The sequence below is a fragment of the Lathamus discolor genome, chromosome 8, assembly GCF_037157495.1.
Source record: "Lathamus discolor isolate bLatDis1 chromosome 8, bLatDis1.hap1, whole genome shotgun sequence".
NCBI lineage: Eukaryota > Metazoa > Chordata > Aves > Psittaciformes > Psittacidae > Lathamus > Lathamus discolor.
The window spans coordinates 1173800-1197817 of NC_088891.1; the positions used below are offsets into that span (position 1 = coordinate 1173800).

A 24018-nucleotide genomic window follows, 5' to 3' on the forward strand; every position below is an offset into this window, starting at 1 on the left:
TTAATTGCAAGGTACTCATTAAGAGGAATGTATTCATAGAGTTGGAATACCAAATATTACTTTATCCTTCCAACCCCAGCTAAACCTTATTTAGATGGAAACCAGCAATTTCTTTATTTGTGAATGTATCAAGAGTGAACTCATTGAGAACCTGTGCTCAAGTGAGAGAGTTTCTGAAGAACCAGCTGTCCTGGTGCCTTTAAGATTCTATTGCTTATATAACATTATACTAATTACAACTGTAATTGTTTCCATTGATGGCTGATGCACAAATTCATATTGATGAGACAACCTAAGTAAAGCTTCAGAATATAGCATGAACCCATACACAGTATTTGAGTGCCTGACCCTGCTGTGACCCAAGCAGCCTTTCTTGCCAAACAAGAAGGATAGAGGAAACTCTTACTGCCAGCTATAGAAGTGCTTCATTATTTAAACATGCACAAGATTTGAGGGGTGAAAAGCCTTCATACCTGTAATAGTCTAAGTAAGTGTATAACAGATACTGCAAATTATGTTCTAAACAGTGAAGGACGAAACGAGCGTGGAAGTCCAAACCACCTGCAGCACTGTACTTTGGAACAGGGTGAGGAGTTTGCAGAACTCCCCCGAGGTAGGACAGTCTCTGGAGCAGAAGTTCAAAATCTTCCAACTCAGAAGAGACAAAAACTCCATTTCTATCAGGAAAGAGAGAAAGCACAGGCACTGATGAGACAGTTACCTCTTCAGCAAGCTCTGAAGACAGTTACCTCTGAAGCAAGCTCAAAATAACAAAGCAGGCCTTTCCTTCTTGGGGAAGTACCTTCACTACTGAGGTAAACACAGCTTGCCAGAATACATCTGACAGTATCAAACAATACCACAGTTACTACAGTTCACTGCAGAGAATGAGGCACAAAGAGTGACATGCTCTGTGCATTAAAATGGGCATCAGAAATGTAATCACTGTGAAAGATCAAAGGGCTGATGGAGGATTTTTATTGCTCTCATGTTCCTCACTGTTTTCAGATAATATAGTGCAAGTACAAGACTAAAATTCAATTTATTAATGGATTTGTGCTGTTTAAAAAAAAAAAAAAAAGGCACTAAATACAATATAAAAATTAATATGTATCAAAGATGTTACTAACATGTACTGCTGTAAATACCTGATTTTGGCTTCAGCTAAGACTGGAAGATGTATCAAGGGCACATACCTCGCCAGCTTGTTTAATATGTCATTCCTCATGTAGCTACTACATAACATGTTCCTGTCAATGATGTCTGGAGTAAGTGGGGGCCAGTTAGCTTCTCCACACAAGGCCTGGCTGGGCTCAGATTCTTCAATCCAGGAACAAATATTAAGCCAATCATGCTGGGCTGTCAAGTGCATCCAAAGAACCTCAGGATTGCATGTCTTGAGCTCTGTGTTTCGGAAAGGCAAAGTGATGAAACCAGCACAGACACCACCAAGGGAAATAGTGACACTTATACATGTACATATTTTTAATGAATGGTTGCAAAAATCACATTAAGTATGCTGTTACAGCTTGCTAGAGCTTTATGCTGGAAAAGCTAAATGTAATACCACAGTGTAATAAGCTCTACAAAATGTAGCAGAAGAGGACATTTAAAAGTCCCTTTCAGCTAGTCTCAACTTTTTCTCTACAGGAAAAACACAGATCCTTGCCAGAAGACAACAGAATAAAAGCACTTGTTTCACCCATTTTCACTGACAAAAATTGAATGAGCTACTGTGGCAGCACAAAACTTTATTTATATCAGTGCCACTCCCATACAATACTACATCAAAGACACATTTTTAGTCCCGAATTCTTCTGAATCCTCAGTAACACAACACTTGCCTTGGCGTGGTTTTCTGGGGAGAAGAATCATTTCCTGAATGAGCTCATCCCACCACTGGGCCCAGTTAAACATCACTCTGACTCTCCTATTGGGAACACGATGTCTATCGCAACTCAAGGAGTCCAGAACAGCTGAATGTCTAGAAAGGTCTTGTTCCTTTCTCCAGTTCTTGAAACTGCAATGAAGAATTGCATTAGAACCTTCTTTAGTACTCTTTAAAAAACAGTCTGACAAATAGAGGATGATGCAAGAGTCAACAAATTTTGCCAGTCCATTCTGAAGAGGCCTGTTCTTGCCCCTGAAGAGGGACTTAGCTCAGCTAAAAGTCTGAGAATTCATGCGAGAGCAATGAGCAGAGAATTACCTCATTTTTCCCAAACTGGCATAGCAACTGATAAATACCGTGACATTTTACAATTAACTGTAAAATGGTTTTTCTAGGAGATTGCTTTATTATGGCAATCAAAAATAGAGCAAACATTCAATCTGAACATGTTTCATTTGATTAATAATGCTAATTATATAATTTGTTATAAAAATACTTCATTTATGGAGGTGATGACATGAACGGAAGACTCCTGTTACACTGATAACAGTACATCATGACTTAGTCTGGAAAGAACATGACAGCAACTGATTGTTACATTAATGAGACAAGTAATCAGTTCCCACACTGACCCTTGGTTCTGCAAACGACGACCAGCATGAAAACACTTAAATTACAGAAGACTGTGTTTGTTAGTGCAATAAATCATAAGGAATGAAGAAACCAGCATATCAGAAACCCTATTAGCATTATTAATTAATAATGAGAACTGATAACCCCGCATTACCTGGCAAGAGATTGAATCTCTCTATTTTCTTGGGAGGATTCCGAGTAAAAGCTTTCAACCTGATGCACAAAGTCTATCATTTTCTTCTCTTTCTCAGAAAAATAATTTTCTTCTCGTAAAATTTTCACCTTTAATTCAAATTAAAGTATAACCTCCAATTACAATTTTTATTACTTATAAGATATTAAAGTTGTAAATGATCCTGCAAGTGTAAGCAGTTAACCAACCAACTGTAGGAAATAAAGTTGGAAGCATTGAGTCAATGCACTTAAATTACAAGAGGGCCAGGACTTCCCACTGTGTGCAAGCAGATGGGAACTAGATCAGAGCCAGAACACAGAAATGACTTCTGAATCCATTTTTGCTTTAACTGCAAATACAAAAGAGCACAGGTATGTGAATGGCATGTTCCAGCGATTGCACTGATTGCAGGGACAAACCTGCCTGTTCCCATTCTGAAAGCATGATCAATACAGTTATTTCTGTCAGCATAAATACACATCAGACTTCAGACCTGAGAACATCAGTTGGACAGAAAACTACACTTACCAATAGATCTCGTACGTGTTTATCAACTGTGTAGAAACAGATCTTACGCAATTCCTCCTTCACATCAAAGCCCTAACAAAAAGGAGACACGCATTGTATGCAAACTGTACAAATGCAGTGTGCAGTGTAGAGAATATTGTGCAGTGTACAGAAACTGTACAGTGACAGAATAAAGGCATCTGCTCACTTTCCAAAGCACACAACCTTTTAAAGGCAAGCTGTGATATTCACTTCAGTTACCACAGATGGCATAACCCAGGGGTCTGACAGATGTCTCCAGCATGTCTGGATATGACATGTGTACCCTTTACTACCTGACTTGCCGGAATCACCTTTACACTTTGCTGATCATCACATCAGTCAATACACATAAATAGGCTCCTCAGCATGCTGAAGGCATTAGTGATCAAACAGTTCTTTAAAACAAGTTAATTTTCACTGTAATACATGTATGTGGCAGAATTAACACATCCATAAGACACCTAAATGCTTGCCATCCTCATTTATTTCATTAGTCACCAAGAAGGGTTGAGATCAGAATGCTCACTGAACACCTCTCACCATGTTTCTTAACAGTTCTGAGGCCTCTCTGGTGTTGTCCTTCAGAAGCCGGTCATAGACCAGGTTCAAACCTGTCTGAGTAAATTCCTGAAGACTTTGAGCAGGATGCTGATGCTTCCGGAAGAAAGTCTGGGCCTCTGGCATTTTGTTGTTTAAGATGGCCTCAGCAATGACTTCCTAAAAAAGGGGAAAAAAAGGAACAAACTGATATTAATAATCTTCAGGGTTACTATCTTTATAATCCCCATATTGATTTTTTCCCACATTTTAAATACATTTCCATATCAGTAATTTCCTTAAATATACTTAAAAAGCATTATAAAAAATTGATTACTCATTTTTACCTCTGGGGTCAGTTTTTCCCACATGTGGCTTTCTTCTAGTTCAGGCAGTTCTTCATCAGGATCACTTCCTGTGTGCACTGGATTTATTTGAGGTTGAGGATATTTTCTCAGGAATTGTCTCAGTTTAATAACGTAATCAGTTAAAATATCTGCAGCCTTCTGCAGGAATTCATCAGGTTCTGTCAAAAGCATCCAAGATACCAGTTAAACAGAAATTAACAATACAGTACTTTTAATGCTTGGCAGTGTTGAATGTGTTCTCCTGACTAATAAAGCAGAACACACCTCAGAGGAGACAGCTCTGTCCTGCAGTGTGACCTGGGCAGGTACTGATAACTGCGTACCATTACCAGCACACTGCCAGGACACAGTCACAATTCTCCAGAGCATCCCCTGTCCTCACTGTGTGTTTTCTCCTTCAGGGACAAGTAAATGAGAAATGAATTTTTTAATCAATCCAACCCATCATTACCAGGGTAAGTCCCATTTAAAATGCAGGGACTTTTCAATATAACAACTGTGCCAGAGTAAGCACTCCCACACTCCCACATCCAGTCTGCAACCTACCAGACACTGCCTCTTGCTCCCAGCCACCCCTCAGGTTATCCTGGGATGTGTGACTCTCTTGCCACACAGTTAATCGGACTGGGAAGTGCTCCAGATAAAAAATAACCTGGTAAGCTATTTATTCTCAGCTGTATCAGTTTCTTAAACTGGTCTATTCCATTCTACAGCCACATAAATATTTGTGCCAGAGTATTTTCAGTGATAGCACTGAGAAAAGCAGGAGCAGCTGAGGGCTGCTCATGCCACTTAACAGCACTGCCACCAAGCAGCTAGCAATAGGTGCAAGTCCCATCATGCCATTCTTAGGCATCCCAAAAAGATCCTGTTGATAGTATCCTGGCTGATCTGAGAGCCTGACTGTAGTTGTTTGGGCTAACACAGATACTCTATTCCAGATTAATTTCTCATGTTTCCCTTTAAGCAAGATCTTTCATTCACTTCTTTCTAGCACTTTTTCTGTTGTTATTTCTAGGCAAATCTAGGCTTTTTAGTATAAAAAATGTAGTTGTTCTGACAACTAATGGCACATTACTACATATGGCTCAAAACGAGTAATCTCACCCTCTGTGTGCACAAAGATTTCATCCAGTTGCTTGGTGAGGAAAGTCAAGGTGAGGTTTAGCAGCTGCTCAGAAAAGTGTTTGCTGTGAGACTCCGTATCATTTTCTTTGATTGCTGAGCAAAGCAAGTTTAAAGCTGGCCTCAGCTCTTCCAAATCTGCAACATTTAGACAAGAAGTTAAACCATCTGCATCCCACCATATGTCTGCTCACATAGATTTAAACTTCCAGTGGAAAGTCATAAAGGTATGCTACAAAATGTGTCAAACAATGTATGTAACATGCTTTGCCTTCACATCAAGATGCTTACAATGCGTATGCCAATACCAGAACACAAGCAGAAAACCCCTTACGTTATGTATCATTTCTCCCTTATTTTCCTGAAGTAGAGAAGCTGCCATAGCATCATCCAAACACACAGGGGCACAGGCAATTCAGTCTGTTCTTACAAACACAGCCATAAATACCAAGGCAATTAAATGTAAACCTCTATGTAGCTGAAAGTCTTTTACTTACTTTTCAGGTAAGACTGGGATGTGCTATGAGGAGACTGCTCAGGTCCAGAGCTGGGTGCAGACAGACTGAAAAGACTTTCTTTGCTTTTTAAAAACAAGTTTACTGTGTCTAGTTGACGATTTTCCAAACCTGCCTAGACAAACAGGCAGCAGAACAATTAGCTATGTATTCTAAAATATATACTATATGCTCACTGCTAATATTTGTACTTCATACTTGGTGACCAAGTGAACATGCAGAAAAAAAGAAGACATTTAAACTATGAGTACCTGTAGCCCAAAATAACAAGGTGACCTGGTAGGTAACTGCCATGCTCCTTTAACAGGCTTTGCAAAAACCCTGCCCCCTATCTTCAGAGGCAAAATATTAATTCAGTGATTTATTACAGAGTTTGGTTTGGGATATAAAATAAGTACTGTGAGAATCAGGACTCTGAATACTTCCTTTGGGTTATTCGCCTGTGTTACTTGTTGTTTCAATGGTTTATTTAATAACTAAACCACTACTTTTTGCCCCTAGGTTACTGAGGCATACTTTTAATTGCATCTAAACCCACCATTAACATTGCTAAACTGCATTCATTAGTTCAAAGAAGCATTTTGTCATCTGCAAGACACAAACCAAATTTCTTTACCTCTAGTGCTTGTATGGGAATTGAACACCGAACCCATCCATTGAGGTGACAAACAGCATCTACAACTCCAGCGCTGCCGTAGATCATCAGTCTATTCAGAAACTCTTCTTGAGTTACACCAAAGAGAACTAAGGACAGACCATGCTCTGAATGAAAGAATGAAACCACAATTACAAATAAATCAGCAAGTTACTACACAGCAGCATTTCTAACTACTGCCTCTCTTCCTAAATAATGATGCAAAGCTGCAGTGGCTCCATTTGGATTTCTCCTCAGCAAGAATGCATTAAAAATCAGACAACAGGGGACAGAAAAGAAGAGCACTAAGAAAAAGGCTTTTATCTGAAGGCTACAGGAGAATTCTATAAACCTCCTCACCTGTCAGAAGCAGAGATAGTGGTACCTCCTCACTGCAATCCACATACACACTATTTTTGCCGAAGTGGTAATAGGTCACATCTTGCGACTCAAAATCCCAGAGAGCAAGAGTCAACCCTCTGTCATTTGTCAGTACTACAAACAGGGCTTTAACTCCAGTTACCAATTTACACTCCAGTCTCACTACTTCTTGAGGTGTTTCTCTGGGGATTTGCTTCCATTGCTGTGGTGCATTCCTGGGGTTTGTAGCACTGCTCTGTGATGGCTTGGACAGTGCCCAGGTAAGAACCCATGGAACAAAAGATACAACTGTTTCAGAATCTTCACGGATTTCAGGATCATGATCTTCAAGATGGTTCAAAAACTGATACCAAGGTAAATTCAAGTCATTCACCATATCTGGAGAACCTGGTTTTCTTCTCCTTACTTTATCATACAGCGAGGATAAGTGTGCCTTCCAGGACCTGAGGTGAAGAAAGAAGTCACCTACAGCACCAGGTATCACCCCAAGAATGAGTTTTCTCAGTTAAATAACATGTATTTTAAGCTTATAGATTCCACACAGCACCTTGTATTTTAACCTTCACATGTCCCATTTATTTCTGTGTAAATACTGTTTGCAGCCAAGCTAAATGATCATAGCTGCATTAGCTGACAATGTCCCTCAAGCTGAGCATTTTTAGCAGAATATTTTCTTTTCTCCATAGAAAATGCCCCATCAGTTAAAAAGCAGTGAGATTAAATTAATTCCAGAATTGAGTATTTCTTACATTTGCATCTAGTTATAATTAACATATTTTATCAGTATTAATGCCTCTAATACTAATGGTCACAACACGGTTAAAAAGTTTTACATGAACACAAAATACACATGTGCTCATCTGTGCTAAACACACAACTGTGAAGTACCTGGAATACAAAGATCTGTCAATACTGGTTCAAACTAAAGGTAACACCCTAAACAGCAATTACTATTTGGAAGCTGCTGGATGACATACGTAAAGTTGTCTCGGCCCATTTCCTAACGTCAAAAGATTTAAAGCAAAATGAGCTGATTTTACTTGCCACAACTCCAGTAAAAGAAGAGTCAGCAGTTTGTTATCAGTGATGTAAAGGAGGCAAACCCCAGCCTGGTTTAGAGGTATGTTCATTATGTACCTGTCTGTGCGGAAAGGCAAGGACAGGAGCTGCATGCTATAGTCAGAACTAGCAAGGTCATCCTCATCAAGTCCTTCAGGAGGCTTCACTGGAAGTTTTTCAGAACCTCTCTTACAGAGCAAATGCTCAGGGAACTGTCTGAAAAGAAATAAATGTTAAACTTCACCTCTATCACAGCGCCGGAACTCAAACTAAAAAGCTCAGCACCTCAACTACTACAGTACCAAGGTCAGGCACTTTTTGTTAGTTGTACTCAAACCTTTCACTCAGGAATTCTGCTACAAACACACCTGAAGTACACGTTCAGATCCACCAGGATGGCGCAGTGGGAGGAACTGATGATCACAGCAGCACTGAGATCGTGTGACACTCTCACTGCCGTGAGCAGCACTGCAGTGGTTGGACTCGAGGCCTGATCCTGCACATCCCCCTGCCACAGTGCTACATTGATGATTCCTAGATTTGCACCATCAAAAGAGTCAAAGATGTCTTTAAAAAGCGTCAAAGGAAACACCAGGCCTGAGACTGAGCAACAAAGAAATGACATAGAAATGGAAGAGGGTGAACTGCTGCTGACTTTGTGGTCCATCTCTGCACAACACAACATGTGGAACCCACCTATCAAAACACTGAAAACCATTACTCTGGTGTGAAACAGATTTCCAGTGGCATGTTGAGAAACTACACTTGATACATGACTATAACATTTTTATAGCAATATCTGGCACTTCCCTACACACCCCTTTACTGAAAGCATCTTCTAAACAGACACGTCAATGTCTTTCAAGAAATTTCTGCTTAACCCTGACAGAAAAGAAAAACAACTTTGTATTTCCAGATCATTTACACTGACAGCTACTCACTGCCACAAAGGATACAAATCCAGCCAGAGCTATCCAGCAGGAACAGGATCCCTCTGCAGAAATGGACATCTGTGATTCTTTCCAAAACTTGTCGAGGTAAATCAAGGGTAAAGCAGTCGCTCATCTCTAAGGATGAGTCTTCTCCAGGAAAGGCAAGGTGCACAACAATGAACGTATTGAGCAGCAGTGTGCACTTGCTGTTTTTAAAAGACAGTATCCTCAAAGAGAAAATTGAAGACAGACCTGTAAATGTAAAGGTATTTTAGGGTTATAGTAGTCTGGTACCTTTTACTTGTAAAGGCAGCTCAAGAAAATTGCAGCTCAACTTCATTGCCTCTGCTACCACCTTAATAAAAGCTGGCACAGAGGGAGACACACAAATGACTTGCTTTGGTCTAAATCTCACTTTCTGCACCAGAAGCACTAATTTTACAACAGTTGCCTAAAACAGTGCTGGATTTTTATGCAGAGTACTACAGAGAACACAAAAAGTCACCACAAGACGGTCAGCACTGAAAATAAAAGCTACATTTGGAAATAAAAACACTTTAGCAAGAGAGACTGTTTAACATGTGGAAGATCAAAGGCCCTGCAGTGACTGTGCATCCTAACTGCACACTACATGTGCTAATCACAGAACATGAGCTTGAACACATCCTTATTCTTTGCAGGGTTAGTGAAGACCCTTCTCTGTTTCCTTCCCATCAGTTCCAGGATCAAAGGGGAAGTTTCAGCTAGCAGGGTGCATGATTATCACTTACTAAAGTGTATTTTAATTTCATCTTGCCCAAACACCTCACCCGACAACAGTTTCATTCCCCCCAATGTCATCTTTGAACACAGAAATGTGACTATTATTTTTCACTAATGCTGCTACTGATCACTTCAAGTGAGTGTGACACGTCCCTCCTGTGCAACCCTACTGCCTCTGCTTTTCCACCAGAAGCAGAATTAGAATACTTGCAAACACAGAATACACATGGAAATGTACTCACTAATGTTTTTAACTTCAAGGAGCTTTCTAAGCATTTCTTCCTTACAACTGTGCAGGGAAGCTGGGTTGTATTTTCCATCTTCTAGAGTGAACTCATAGACAAACAGTTCATGACTTTTACCAAGAGCCAGTAGTTTGGTCTTGCCTGCTTGCAGATCATCTTCTGTGCTCTCCCACATGAAGCTGAAGATACAACAGTCAGTATGTTTATTGACCTCACTCTTTCCACCTTCCACACACTGAACAGTTCTGGATGATGGACACTATAATCTTAATCTTTTGCAGTGCAGATGCTGCCCCTGCCCCATCCCTCCCCAACACTAGAAGGTATTTCCCCCCAGCAGAGACTGCAATGCAGGACAGCGCAGGAGGAATCCCTACTGCTCTTCCCCTCAAGAATACAGGGGTTTTCTATCCTAGTGTGTTTCTTTCTTTTAGTCATGCATGAGTGTGAGCAGAGCTGTGCTTCGGGATCTGGACGAGGAGCACCAGCGCTGTCAGTCAGGGAGAAGCAGAGCATTCTGCCCATTCCCATATGCTCTGCCCCACCTTTGCTCAGGCTGAGAAACTCTCCAGGTGTGTCTCACCCCTGCTCTCCTACAAGAGGGAAATGGGCAGAGAGGAAGCACGGAGAGGCCCCTCAGTGAAACCCCCCGGCAGTGCTGCTATTGCTTGTCAGCAGTCACTCAGAACTGCCGTGTGGCCGCGGGTTTGACTCAGCATTAGAAGCTACCAAAGCAGACGAAAAACATCATGTGATGGCTGGCTGTCCCACACAGGCGCCTGCCCCTGCTCAGACAGGGAAGTCAGGGCACTGTGGAACCGTTCCCCAGAAACGCGACAAACACACTCATTCCCTTCTTCGCCTTTTCCCCTTTGCGATCTCCCAGGATGAACACACCCACAACTGAACAAATAACTCGACATAAATCAACGCCCCTCCAGCAACGGCCTTTCCACGGAGCTTCCCGCCCCAAGCCGGGCTCCGTCCGGCCCCCTCAGCCCCTGCCCGGCGCCTCCTCCCTCCCGGGCCGCGCCCTCAGCCCCGGGGCCCACCCAGCGCCTCTCACTGAAGCGCGGCGGTGCCGGGGACCCCGTCCGGCCTCCCCCTGCCCGCCCCCCGCCACTTACTCAGCCCAGGCTCCCGGGAGGATGCAGCCCCGGGTCCGGCCGCCTCCGCCCGGCACCAGGGACTCCAGGTAGATCCCACCAGGGACCAGGAGGCTGCCCAGAGCGTCCTGGCCCCTGCTCAGCCGGACGCGGGCCGCGTCCCGCAGGGAGCCCCGCGCGTCCCGGGACAGGGGCGCCAGCAGCACCCGCAGCTCCCGCCTCGCCCGCTCCATCCCCTCACGGAGCCGCCGCTACCGGCACGCCGCCATCTTGGGCGGGACACCCCTCCCTTCCTTCCTCTCGGCTGACGGCGCTCACCAGTGCCGCGGCGGGACTACAACTCCCAGCAGGCCCCGCGGGCCGGCACCGGGCGGCAATGCCCGCTGGGAGCTGCAGTCTCTCCGAGCGGCCGCGGGCGGGGATGGCGCTGCCGCCCCCTGCGCTCCCTGAGGCCGCTGGGACCGAGGCAGGCGGCTGCCTCCGGCGGCCTGCCCTGCTCACGGCTGAGCCGCCTGAGGAAGCTGGAACCGGCTCCCTCCGACATGGTCCGTTAGAAGCTTGACCGCTGCCAAGCGTGCGGCTCCCCGGGGCAGAGCCCGGCGGGTCGGGGGGTTTGTGCGGGAGCGGACGGGGCTGGCGGCGCCGCGGTACCGGAGAGGGGCCAACAACAGCGGCACACCGGGAGCAGCCCCGCCGGCGCGCGGGCACGGCACCCCTCAGTGGGCGGAGCTTCCGTGGCGTGGCCCCGCCCGTCGCCATCAGGCTCCGCCCCCCAGACGCTCCCGCTGGCGGAGGACGGTGGCCGCGAGGGTCCGTTTCGCGCTCTCCCATGGCGGAGCGGGAGGATGTCGCTGGTGCTGGGGCTGCTGTCGCACACGCTGAACAGGGTGCTGAGGTACTCCGGGCTGCGTAGGGGCTGCCATGCCCCCCGGAGCCACGCCATGGAGCAGGACAAGGCGCTCGAGGTTTACGGTGAGTGTCGCGGGGCTGCTGGGGGGTCCCTCGGGGAGGGCTGGGGCGAGGGGGCTATGGGGCAGGGGCTGTGGGGCGGGTGGTGAAGGAGCGGGAGGCCGCGAGGGGACAGGGGGGCCGCGGTTGCTGTGCCCTTGGCGGGGTGAGGTGGGGGGAAGCCGGGCCGTGCCCGGCCCCTGTGGGCGCCGAGGGGGTGCGTGTGGAGCACTGCGGTCCTGAGGGGCTGGGGCCGGAGGGCAGGGTGCGTGCCCTGCTTGAGGGCTGGGATCGCTGTCAGGGCTGCGGAGGGGGCACCCTTGGGGGGCTGGGGAGCACAGGCAGCGCCATGTGAGGGTGACGCCTCCCCTGGGTGCCTGCGAGCTTCCCCCAGCCCCACCGCCAGCCCCCGGCTGTGGCTGGATGCTGTGACCTTGGGACGGGGCATGGGCCACGGTCCCTGTTAGTGGGCTCCTGAGCAAGGAGCGTGCTGGGAACTGAATCCCTGCTCCCTCTGAGCGGTGGGTGCTGCTGCTGCTGCTGCTTCCCAGCTCCCGGGTGAGCGTGGCGGAAAGGGCTGGGCGCAGCCCCTGCGCTGGGGGCCGTTCCCTTGGTGTTTCATCACCTTAGCCAAGAGGAGCTGGACACACCTGGAAAGGCAAGTCATTCCAGAAGGGTCAGCCAGCAAGCCGGTGAAGGGGAGATTGCTGTTACTGAGTGACTGCTGTTATCGTAAGGTAGAGAGAGGTTTTACCTGTGGAAATGCTGCATTGAGGATCCTGGAGGATTCCAAACACATCATCGAGCTGTGAGGCACTGCTGGCTTGTAGACACTGAGGAGTTTATGCAGCACTCTGCAGCTTTATCTAAAAAGAATGAAAGGGGAAACAGTGGCAAACAAGTAACGAAAAAAGGTGATTTCTAATAAAAGAGCCTTTTACCTTTATTGTTGGTCACTTGTGTTCTGCTCTAGATATAATCCGTACTATCCGGGACCCGGAGAAGCCAAATACTTTGGAAGAACTGGAAGTGGTAACGGAAAACTGCGTTGAAGTGCAGGAGATAGGAGAAGACGAGCATCTGGTTATCATCAGGTTTACACCAACAGTACCTCATTGCTCTTTGGCTACTCTCATTGGTAAGATTCCCGTTTCATTACATCTGTATCAGTGAGTGTAAAGTTAACTTTAGGTTGTTTGAATAATACCGGTCTTGGTTAAAATTGAGCGTTGCTTTGCCAGCAGTTTGACCATCTTGAGAACCCTGCTAGCAATGAAACAGACACAAAAGCAGAGGAAATGTGGTGGCACCCATCTGTTTTCAGCAAGCTAGGGAAACTCTTCAAACAGAAGCTCTCAAATCTAGTGGGAAGTAGCCCAGAATTCCTTCTTCATGTTCTCCAAATCTCTGTTATCTTCCCCTTACCTGCATTACCTTACCTTCATTCCCACACACATACAACAAACCCACGCAAAGCAAGGATACCAAAGAAGACTTTGAACCGTTAGGAGTTTGGAAGCCATTAAGTTGAATGAGAATCTACACTGGCTGCTTTTCCTTTTTTTTTCTTATTTATGCTGAGATTGCATCTGGAAAATCATGTCTGAGATCTCTAAAATGATTTGTTTAAGTGTGCCAAGATTAGCATCTCTTACCATTATATATCAATGCTGAGATTTCCCAGTGCATCTTAAAGATTTAAGGGAAAATAAGTCTTTAATTTAATGAACAAGTACGTGCCTAAATAAACCTTTGCAAGTTTATGCAGAAAGTAAAGTATAGGCAGTAAAGCATTAGCATCCCAAGCACTAGTAAGTTATTTATAGGCTGACCCTGTTAGGAATTTCAGTGGGTTAAGGCTCGGGCCTGAGGATCAATGATGCACATGTCAGATCTTAAACATTGTGCTAATCGTGTTCTCAGCACTTAAATGTCTGTGACAGGCCTGTGATGGCTGTTTGATTGTGAGTTGTTATCAGTGTCCTGTGACCTTTGAAGCACAGCAACTCCTGCTGTTACATGACAGTGCTGTGGGAACTGGTTTAAAGAGCTGGGTAGTGTATGTAAGAATAGAGGCAGTAAATAGTTTGGGTTTTGTTTCCCAAACTTCTCTGTCTGTACAGAGTACTCTTAATTGAGGAGTATTTTCTCTTCTGAGGAATATCTTCTGTTGCTGGTATCACTGGCTCAGCCCAAGGACAAACTGGAGCTGTGGTATGGCTTTGTCTGTGTGTAGCTCATTGCAAAGCCAGGCCTTGTGAGGAAACTGCAATGGGCTGGTGCTGGGGTGTCTCTGAACTTGGATCTCACTCCCAGAGATGAACTACAACACTCCTCTGCTTTCCTGTATCTAGGAGGTGTTTAGAGACCTCCTAAGCTTGTCAGGCAGGTGTGAGCTTAACTGAGAAGCCACATCCAAAGGGTCAAACCACAAACTGTTCAGTCTCCTGTGGCTTGTGCTGCTCAGAACACAAAAGAAGGTTGTCAGTTATGCTGGTTTTTGATTGTTAAATGTGAACTTTCTGAAAATGCACCTCAGACCTTGAATTTTAAAAGAAAATCTCTTCTCTCTTTTGTTTAAACAGGCCTTTGTTTAAGAATAAAACTTCAGAGATGTTTGCCTTTTAGACATAAGGTAAAGTACTTTTTCTAGAACTTCCTTTAAACTACATGAGTGCATGCCAAGCTGTCTTTAAGAGGGTATATGCTGCAGAGTCAATTAAATTCCAAGCTGTGGGGTCTTCTCAGAGCTTGTACTTTGCCTGTGGAGGGAGTGGATGTTGGAGCACAGTGTAGCACCTGAAGGGATCATGAATAGCTTGGTTCTTTCCTTTACGAAAGACCATTTCTTGCTGCACTTCTGAATGCTGGGCTTCAGGGGGATTCCTCCCCTCAGCAGCTGTCATTTGGGTTCTTGCCTGGTGGAAGAGGGTGATTTCAAATCCAGTGTTTCAAAGAATTGAAGTATTAGTGCTGCTGCTCTGAGATGAGGGAGGAGGTTGTCTTGTAACTGTGTTGCAGTGAAGTCTAAGCTCAGCTCTTGCTGCCTATCCCCTTCCATTGCCTGTACACACTTCTAGCAGTGTGAGTGACAAGCACTGCATGTGTGCTGTGCAAGTTTTTCCTCCAGGAATGAGTATATTCAGCTGTTGATGTGTGCATCTAACACTACTGCTCTCCCCTCCAGCTGGAAATCTACATAACTGAAGGTACACATTCCACTGAAGAAGACAGTAAGTGGAGCTTGTGAATGAGTGCTGCCTCAGCCTTGTGTCTGTGTGCTTTTGAGAAGTCCTTTTCTTCCCCTACCTTACAAACCTTTTTTAAATGAATACACTGTCAAAGCTTTAAAATGAAAGAAGCAGAAATCCCCCCAGTCTGTGCTGCTGAATAATTAACATGAAGAACTGCCTGACTGGTTGATCTCACTATCTTAGCATCATCATACAAAAATATATGTTTCTCAATCAATGTTTGAAGCTTAGAGGACATTGGAATTCTTTCAGAGCTGTGGCCCGTCACCGTCTGAAGGAGCTCTTACAGCCTTTGGCCAGGCAGTGTCCCAGGACTTTTTGTTCTTAGGCATCAGCTGTCTTTGTGTGGCAAAAATCAAGTTTTTTGATTCAGTGACTAGAAATAGCACCTGGGCTACTAATTAGCCACAAATTTCACACTTCGTTTCAAGATATGTCATTAAAGCATCTTACGTTCTTTTCCTGAACTAGAAAAGTAACAAAAACGTTTGGTTTCTGGTGGTTGTTTTCGTGACTGAGCTTTCATTTGCGTTGTTCCCAATCCCCTATTAACCCTCTGTACTGTGACTGCTGGCTCCTGAGCACCCTCATACGCTTCTTGTCTTGTCATCCTTCTACTGTGCCTGGCACAAGCTTCTTATACTCGGCCGTGTAACTTGAACTTCCAGTGCCCTATCAGCTCTTGTTCTGATTTCAGTTGGGGCATTATGCAAATAACATCTTCCACCTAAAGAGAAAACTGAGAAGAAACTGCTTCTGACTTCCCTTCTCATGTGGTGTTTTGCAGTCAACAAGCAAATCAATGACAAGGAGAGAGTAGCAGCTGCAATGGAGAACCCGAACTTGCGTGAAATCGTGGAGCAGTGTGTCACAGAGCCTGACTAGCAGCTGGGGCAGCCACACTTACCGTTTTGATACATTTCTTAAAGTATCTTTGTTTAAAAAAAGAGAAAATAATAATAATCAAGGCCTTGAGTTTAATACTTGAGTTCTTTTTATCTTCCATGTTTTTTTAAAAGGAATTGTTTATAAGATAGATTTAAATTATGACGAATTAGTCTTTGGAATAGTGAAGTATATAGTGTTCAGAACTGTGATTTCTGGTGTCCAGAGAAGTATTTTGTGATTAAAAACAGAGCAACACACAGGCATTGCCTTCTGACAGACGTTGTGGTATAAATGCAGTTTTGGGAGGGGAATTTCTACGTTGTTTCAATCACTGCGCTGTAAAAATAAAAGAGATTCTTGTACTGAGATGCTGCTTTCTGAGCTCAGAGACTTTCTCTTTAGGCTTAGGTTTAGCTTTCTGTTAGAGAAGGAAACATTTTGTTCAACCTCCTCGTGGGTGAAGCTGAAATGAATTCAGACAGAGAATTTGGAACCAAAGGGCTGGACTGTTCAAGGTAGATCCTTACTGGGGCACTGTTCCTGCTAAATATTTGTGCTTTTCCAACTGTTAAGTTCATGTTTCCGATTCTGGAGGCTTTGCTTTCTTGTCACCTGTGGGTAAAGTTTTCCTATGGGGCAGATCTTGCCAGTTTGACCCTGCTTTTTCTTAACAACTTCCCCGTAAGGCGGAAGGTGACAGAATCACCCAGCCCTTCATCCCTCTGCTTCCCAGTGTCCTGTTTCTTGTTGCTGCGCCCTCTCTGATCTGATCTGGGGTGTCCCAACTGTTGCCAGCTTTACCAGTTGCTCACTGGGGAAGTTCCCCAGGCTTGGTTTCCATTGCAGCTGTGGATTTGACCATGGATTTACCTTTTCTTGACGAATTAGGCAGATGTTCCTCACTCAGCTGTCATCCCAGTGGGAGTGATGTTCAGCACATGCTGATGCTCCTATACGGCCGCAGGAGGCCCTCGGTGGTACACGTCCAATGAACTATTTGGTTATCCCAGGGGTGTGTTTCCTGGTCAGTGTGGAGTAGTCCGTCCTGCAGCGGTTCCTGAGAGATTTAGTTCCTCTGAAACAGGGATTGTCTGATGGGCTTGAACTTGGTTACATGCTAAGAATTCCTGGGAGTTCAGTGCAAACGCCCGTTGAGATTTCAGGGGTTTGTAACCATTTTAGTGATGAGCCACATAATGCTTTCCTCAAGGCATGAAAGGATTGAGTGGGCTCCAGCAGTGCTGAACATTACACAGCATGGGGGGGGGAGCAGAAGGAAGGAGGGTCATGTGGGCAGGATTTTGGGTGCATGAGGAACATGGGATGTTTCTGCAAACCCAGGAAGACAGGCCGTGTCCCCTGCCCTCGCTCACTGTCATAAAGTGGTAGAATTATCCCTTCATGGTACCAATATTTTGCATTTACAATAAGGAGAAACAACTGCAGAGGGCAGCAGCAAGTCACAGAGCGATACCACAACGGGTAACTGCTCCATCCCTGCCCCGGCTCCCGCTGCCCACCTCGGTCTGCACCCGATTCCCTGCTCCCAGGCAGCTCCTTGTCCCTAGGCTGGCACCTCCTGGGGCTGGGACCCATCGGGGGGGCGGGGGGGGGGGTGTTGGAGAGGCTGTGGACAAGCTGGGAAGTGGAGGAGCTGATGGTGGCAGTGCCTGATCTGAGCTGTGATGGTTTCTGCAGGGTCTTGTCCCTCTCTGCTCATGCCCATTGCAGAGGAGCCACATTTCACAGCGGGCCCTGGGGCATGCAAAGGGATTTATAGCAGCTTCTGGACAGGGCTTGGAGCAAGCTGCTGCAGTGGAAGGGGTCCCTGCCCGTGGCAGGGGTTGGAGCTGGAGGAGCTTGAAGGTCCCTTCCAACCCAAACCAGGCTGGGGTCCTGTGATTGTTACTCTGGTTTTCCAGGCAGGACGTCACAGATCTGAAAGCCGGTTTCCAGCCCCAGATCACCAGGCTCCAAGTGCAAAGGGTCTGTTTGTGTCCTCTCTTCCTGCTCACACCTGGGAGGTCTCCCCTGCCTCCATGGCAGCAGGGCTGTGTAAGTGGATCCTGTCTGCCAAACCTTCACGTGGGAGCGTAACTTACTCCCTGCAGGCAGCACAGAGCCGTGGCTCCAGAGATGGGGCTATTTTTAGCATATGGGTATCTCTAAATATTTACACGCAGTCGTCTGAGCTTTCCTAGAGCTCAGATGCAGGTCGGCAGCTGCAGGTCCTGGGGATGCGAGCGGGGCCCTGCGGGTCCTTCCTCTCCTCCCCTCCCTCGACATGCTCAACAGAAGTGGTTGCTGCGAGCGAGCAGAACGTGCCGTGCCATAGAAAAGCCAAACCAAGATGAACCAGCTCAACTCTTCAAACCCTTTCCTCGCTGTCCTGCCTTTGCTTCTCCGACCCTCCAGGCTGCGCTTGTGAAACCTTTCTGTGTCACACAGGGCTAGAGGGTTTAAGAACAATGGAAATTGAACCGGCTCTTAGCTGAAGAGACATGGAAGGATGGGATGAGCTGTTCCTGGTCTTTGCCTCCTCCTCCTGTGCTTGGGTCCACATCCCTCACCCGTCATAGAATCATTTAGGTTGGAAAACACCTTTAACATCATCGAGTCCAACTGGTTGTTGATGACCCCTCTGGCACTTTGGGGTTTAGAACGCTCCAGCTGAGATCATCTGGTCCGGACAGAAGCACTTTGTAAGGGTTAAGGGCCTGCACAGCGCAGGTGCTCTGATGGGGTGACCCAGATGCTGGTGGAGATGCGGAAGTGGTTCAAGTGTTATTGTTAATGAGACATAAACAACCTCCTCCATAAAACGCTGCTCCCCAGCTAATGAGCTCGTGGTTCCTTCCTGGCTCCAGCTCTGGAAGTGTCTGGAGCTGACCAGGGGAGGCACAGAGTCTGATTTCTAATCTGAAGCCAAAGCTTCCGGCTCCTCTCAAACAAATAAATAGAAGCGACAGCAAAATACAAGCTACAGGTAAGTGCCCTAACACCTTGTGCAGGTTCTCCTGCAATGCTGCAGTCAGGAGGAGTCTCAAAGTGTTTGTGAGCATCATCCTGGTGCCGATTGCTGGCATGCTGCTGCCAGTCACCCATCTCCCAGTCACCCATCTCCCAGTCACCCAGCCAAGGTGGCTGTTTCAAACCTGGATAAATGTACATTCCTGCCTCAAACCCCAGCCCTCAGCCCCAGTTAACCCAGTTGGAGTTGGCAACCAGGCTGCAAGAATGCAATTCCCTGCAACCTCCCACAGCCTAGTGGAGAAACCAGCTGGTTTTCAAGCAGGCCAAGTGAAACCCAGCGGCCAAAGGTCGGGGAGACTTGGACACCCCCATTGCTAGAGCTCACAATGAGGGGAATCCCCCCTTTACTGTGTGCCAAATGAAGCATGTGAGCTCCGCAGCGCTGCTCTTCAATGGCTCTTTCTGAGGTAATGAACCAAAAGTATCTTAGAATGACAAAGTGAATGGTGCTGGTCACCGCGCATCCTGTACCGCTAATGAGGAGCATGATTTAGGGCTTCCCTTCTGTCTGGGCTCTTTGGGAGGCAAGAGGGGAAGGCTCTGCTGGGGTTCTCAGCGTGACCAGTGCATCACCACATTCCCTGTGCTGCAGGGACCTGACCTGCTCTGCACAGACAGGTACTGCAGGAGATGCTCACCAGGACCATTACCACTGCAATGAATTGTTTTGCAAAGCCATTGTAGGCACGGCACATGGCACAGAAGCTGAAGCCTTTCGGTCTGCCAGCATCTTCCCCATCGACCCAGCTCAGGGCTTAATCACACAAACCCCAGCTGCAAACCACAGCTTTCAATGATGCTCAGATGCAAATTGATTGCCCATTTCTGCTGCAGTGAGAGTAAGCACCCCCCTGCTGCTGCCAGGGCCTGAACTGGCTGCACTTAACTGTGCTTTCAGGGACAAATCCCCCAAGGGAAAGAGAAACCCTGAAACCCTGCTATTTCCTTCAGTAACTGTTCGATTTAACACACTGCGAGCTACAGCCATTGACCCCCACACAGTGGCTGCCCCTTAGCCCGACCTGGGAGTGTGACAGAAGCATGGGACGGACGGAGCCGGTGCGAAGGAAACCAGAACTGGACGCAGGCTCTTGTAACGTACAAATTTACACCATGTTGGAAAGGAATAAAACACAAATGGTGAAGTCATGGCTTGTGTTTTACATACAAATTACACACAGGAATTTCCCCTTCTGGGACTCAGTGTTGTTCCTGGCAGCACCGGCAAAGAAATGCACCCTGAGCTGCGGGCCCGATGCTGGGCTCCAGCCTTCAATACAACCAGGATCCCCTCATGGACTCCCAGTTTTGGCCATTCTCATAGCCTGAAGAGTAACACGGAAAGGGATTCTTACCTAAATGCTCCTGACCCTCCTCTCCAGGGACCAACCCCAGAGCAAATCCTCCCAAAGACAGGAGGAATTAACACGTGGCACAACCTGTGCTGGCTGACTGCCACTCTTCATGCAATACTGGATATTCTAGTTAAAAAAGTCAGCTAAACTTAACAGAGGTGTATCTATATACGCAGGAATAAAGGGGTTTAGCTTGTAAGAACACAGGAAAAAAACACCTTAACCAACCATTCAACTGCTGCACCACAACGGCATACAGAAACCCAGGCATGTGAGTGCTCTGCTGCTCACCACCAGGGCAGAGCAGCGTTCCCCTCCTTCACAAACACACCCACTGCGGGACTGCAGACCCATTTGTCATCTCGCTCGTGCCTTGGGGTCCCTGACCATACCCGGGCAAGGATACAGGCAACGGCTTCAGCAGAGAAAGCACGCAGTGGGGAGACGAGGGGATGGAGCCTCTGCGCCTACCATGGGGGTAACCGAAGCCAATGTTTTATTCCTCTGCTCTGTCTCCACATCTTAAATTAAGGCTGTTTAGCTTCAGTGCGTAAACATTTTAATGCAAGTTACAGAAATGGGCTGTCAGCTTCAAGTCCCTTAAGGAATAAAGGCAGTGCTCTAACCCGAGCAGTCGCTGCGCTGCTGGAGCGCTGCGTGCTCCTTCAGCCACGTAAAATAACAATAAAGGTCAGGGGGTTCGTGCTGGCCTGCCAACACCATCGAGAGGCTGAGAGTGTCAAATGATAGCACCATGAGCATGGCTGAGAGGTCTCCCGCAGCTGTTGCTGCTTGCAGTTCCCCATCCCCAAAGCAGCAGCGTGACCCCGGCAGAGGGTCCCGGCTGCCCCAGCACCTCCCGTGGGAGCGGTGGCACCCGCACACCCAGCCCACGCCAGACCTTACTTTCAGACCGATGGTTGAGCACCGTTAGTGTAGCACAGATACAAGAACCCAGCCCTTCCCGGGGTGGAAGAGCACCGTCCGGCACAGCCGCCACTCCCGGTGGGACCCAGCTCCCTCCTCCGCTGCCCCGGGAGCCGCTGTGGGTCCGGGCGCTTCTGGTCCGTGGGGACGGTGCTGTCACCTCCGGGACGCCCGCTCGTCCCCGCGGTCCCGGGGCCCGTGCTGGCGGCAGCTCCAGCAGCACTGGGCATGGACCGTCGGGAGGTGGCACCGGCCCAGGAGCCGCAGGGTCTGGCAGAAGGCGAACGTCAAGCGGTCGCGCTCGCAGGCGAGACCTGGAGGGAGGCAAAGGAGAGAACAGGGTTGTGAGCGGTGCCACTGGTGTCGGATGTGAACACTGGTGTGTGGCTGGCAGAGACAAGGATGGAGGGCACCGACTGCAGAGCCCACCTTCACCTGGGTACCAGCATCCTCATCATTTCTAGCTGCCAGCAGGAGCAACACCTGCTCTGCTCTCTGCAGCATCTTCTCAGGGTAGCAAAACCATAGAGGTTGGAAGGGACCTGTGGAGATCATCCAGTCCAACCCCTGCCAAGGCAGGGCCACCCAGAGCAGGTTACACAGGAACCCAGGTGGGTTTTGAATGTCTCCAAAGAGGAAGATGCCACAACTCCCCTGGGCAGCCTGTTCCAGGGCTCTGCCACCCTCAGCATAAAGAAGTTTGTCCCCACGTTGAGGTGAAACTTGTTGTGTTTTGGTTTATGGCCATTGCTGCTTGTCCTGTCACTGGGCACCACTGAAAAGAGATACTGATCTGCACTGATGAGATCCCCTCTCAGGCTGCTCTTTTCCAGACTAACAGGCCCAGCTCCTGCGATTCCTTAAAGGAAAGATGCTCCAGAGCATCCTTGTGGCCTCCACTGGCCCCTCTCCAGTAGCTCCTTGTCTTTCTTGTACTGGGGAGCCCAGAACTGGACATAGAACTCCAGGCGTGGCCTCACTGGGGCTGGGTATGGGTGAGTGGGGCTGAGCCCAGAGCTTGCTCCTGGGGAGGAAGGTCCGTGCTGGAGGCCGGGGAGAGGTGACAAACTGCAGGGCCGTCTCCTCCCAGTGCCAGACCTCCCCCAAGGGCGGCAGAAAGGACAGACCTCATTTTCCTTCCCTGTGTGTGTTTGGAGAGCCTGCAGCGTCTGGTTCCCTTCCTGCAGGTGTCAGCCCCAGCAGCTCCCAGCTCCATCACCAGCCAGGCCAGGCTCAGTCAGGCGACAGAGACCCATCACCGCCCTGCCATTGTTCATAAGAACATGGAGTCGGTTCAGGTTAACTTTTAGCTTCCTCCTTTTCTTCTTTATATCTGCTTCTTTATATCAAAACGAGCGTGCACCTCACTGAGCCCCCAGCACCTCACCCCATTGTGTGAGACTCATTTAACCCGCATCAGCTCTGGTTCTGCCTCCCATGCAAGTGACCAATATAAATGAGTTTGTGTCTGACAAGGGTTGGTGCTCCCCTGGGCCATCACCCCCCAGTCCCCTCCACTGCCTCTCCCTGGGACCGTGCTAAGCACACACAGAAATGGGGCAAAAATGGGCTTTTCCCTTTCGCAGGACACTTTGCAGCTGGGGAGCATGGGGATGGAGCGGGGGGCTCTCGGTGACCATCACCTCTCACCATCAGCCCTCTGTGAACAAAGGCTGTGCTCAGGGAAAAGCTGTGGCCCCGATTCCCACGGGACGAGCCGGCCGCAGCCGCTGATGTGCAGGATGCAGCAGATGCAGAGCAGAGACTTTTCTCCCCGTTGGGATTTCAGTCAGAGCCCTCCCCGCCCAGCCCCTCCGCAGGGAGCTCGCTCCACGGCTCTAAGCTTAACCTCCTGTTTCAGCAGAGGTACTTCCTCTCTTCCTCTCCAGCGACAGCTCTTTCTGCCCAGCAAGAGCGTCTCTGTGCCCTCAACAAACCCTTTAACACAGGAGCTGCTCCTTTGCCAGTGCTCTTGGACCCAACAGCTGCCTCCAGGCCGGGATTGAGCACTGGATCCCAGCCCCGCAGCAACTCCCGGGCTGGGGGTTGCTCCAGTCCCTGGGAGCTGCAGGACAATGCGGATTTATCCTGCTGGTTGAGCAGAAATCACTGTGCAGCCAGAGCCGCTCGGGAAAGGGGAAGAGCTTGCTCATGCAATGCTCCATTGGGGTCTCAGGGATGGAATTCCCTGGGGGCATCCCTGTGGCTCTGCACAGCATTCTCTGAACCCCCAGGACCTTTCTGCGCTGGGACATTGGAGCACATCAGTACATGGCTTGGAGCAAGCTGCTCCAGCGGAAGGGGTCCCTGCCCATGGCAGGGGTTGGAACAGGGTAAGCTTTAAGGTCCCTTCCAACCCAAACCATTCCATGGCTCTTGAAAGGTGCTGGCACAGCTCCCTGACCTCAGCAACCTGACCTCAGCCATCCCCCCCGCCTGCAGCATTCAGTAATCGTTTACTCTTCACCGGGGCATGACCGCTGGGTAACCCCCCCCGCCCGACCTGAGCTTCCCGTGGGATTCATAACTCACGGTGGTTCAGGTTGCTGGGGTTGGAAGCGATACTGAATACGAGAAACAGAGAACTCGGCCACGGCTCCTGGCAGGCACAGGCATTGGCGTGCTCCGGGGGGTTAATTATTCACTGCAGTGCACGGAACAAGTGTAACAGCAGTAAAACCTCCCCAGCGGTTAGAATGCG

The 24018-nt window shown here is 48.1% G+C and overlaps 3 protein-coding genes across 5 annotated transcripts in view; 1 reads left to right on the forward strand and 2 right to left on the reverse strand.

Moving 5' to 3' along the window:
• Positions 1-11191, reverse strand: part of SPG11 (SPG11 vesicle trafficking associated, spatacsin) — a 31259-nt gene extending 20068 nt beyond the window's left edge. For both annotated transcript variants that reach the window (XM_065688805.1, XM_065688804.1), the window contains exons 1-16: positions 10934-11191; positions 9804-9985; positions 8824-9051; positions 8236-8434; positions 7946-8083; positions 6788-7251; positions 6410-6555; positions 5776-5908; positions 5261-5416; positions 4133-4311; positions 3789-3965; positions 3228-3299; positions 2679-2806; positions 1845-2020; positions 1197-1404; positions 474-677 (exon numbers count right to left, since the gene is read on the reverse strand). In XM_065688805.1, coding sequence (XP_065544877.1) covers positions 474-677; positions 1197-1404; positions 1845-2020; positions 2679-2806; positions 3228-3299; positions 3789-3965; positions 4133-4311; positions 5261-5416; positions 5776-5908; positions 6410-6555; positions 6788-7251; positions 7946-8083; positions 8236-8434; positions 8824-9051; positions 9804-9985; positions 10934-11145 — 3002 coding nt within the window. In that variant the 5' untranslated portion in view covers positions 11146-11191. The remainder of the gene's footprint in view (positions 1-473; positions 678-1196; positions 1405-1844; positions 2021-2678; positions 2807-3227; positions 3300-3788; positions 3966-4132; positions 4312-5260; positions 5417-5775; positions 5909-6409; positions 6556-6787; positions 7252-7945; positions 8084-8235; positions 8435-8823; positions 9052-9803; positions 9986-10933) is intronic.
• Positions 11192-11594: 403 nt separating this feature from the next.
• CIAO2A (cytosolic iron-sulfur assembly component 2A) lies at positions 11595-16370 on the forward strand. Of its 2 annotated transcripts, none has more exons than XM_065688809.1 (5): positions 11595-11884; positions 12834-12998; positions 14446-14495; positions 15048-15093; positions 15812-15888. In XM_065688809.1, exons 1-5 carry the CDS (start codon positions 11758-11760, stop codon positions 15829-15831), a joined length of 408 nt encoding a protein of 135 aa, XP_065544881.1. In that variant the 5' UTR covers positions 11595-11757; the 3' UTR covers positions 15832-15888. The 2 variants fall into 2 exon arrangements, with proteins under 2 accessions (XP_065544881.1, XP_065544880.1); XM_065688808.1 differs by lacking the exon at positions 15812-15888 and adding an exon at positions 15902-16370 and having other exon boundaries at positions 11602-11884.
• Positions 16371-21380: 5010 nt separating this feature from the next.
• The window catches only part of ADAMTS7 (ADAM metallopeptidase with thrombospondin type 1 motif 7), a 37749-nt gene continuing 35111 nt past the window's right edge, over positions 21381-24018 (reverse strand). Inside the window, exon 24 of the mRNA XM_065688218.1 lies at positions 21381-21631. Within this exon, the coding sequence (XP_065544290.1) occupies positions 21474-21631 (158 nt within the window). The 3' untranslated portion in view covers positions 21381-21473. The remainder of the gene's footprint in view (positions 21632-24018) is intronic.

What these genes read in the sequence shown, in the direction of transcription:
- CIAO2A (XM_065688808.1), top strand. Translation starts at nt 11,758, where the DNA reads ATGTCGCTGGTGCTGGGGCTGCTGTCGCACACGCTGAACAGGGTGCTG. An exon ending in GTTTGCCTTTTAGACATAAG is followed by an intron (nt 14,496 to 15,047) that starts GTAAAGTACTTT and finishes TCTCCCCTCCAG; the next exon opens with CTGGAAATCTACATAACTGA. An exon ending in ACATTCCACTGAAGAAGACA is followed by an intron (nt 15,094 to 15,901) that starts GTAAGTGGAGCT and finishes GGTGTTTTGCAG; the next exon opens with TCAACAAGCAAATCAATGAC.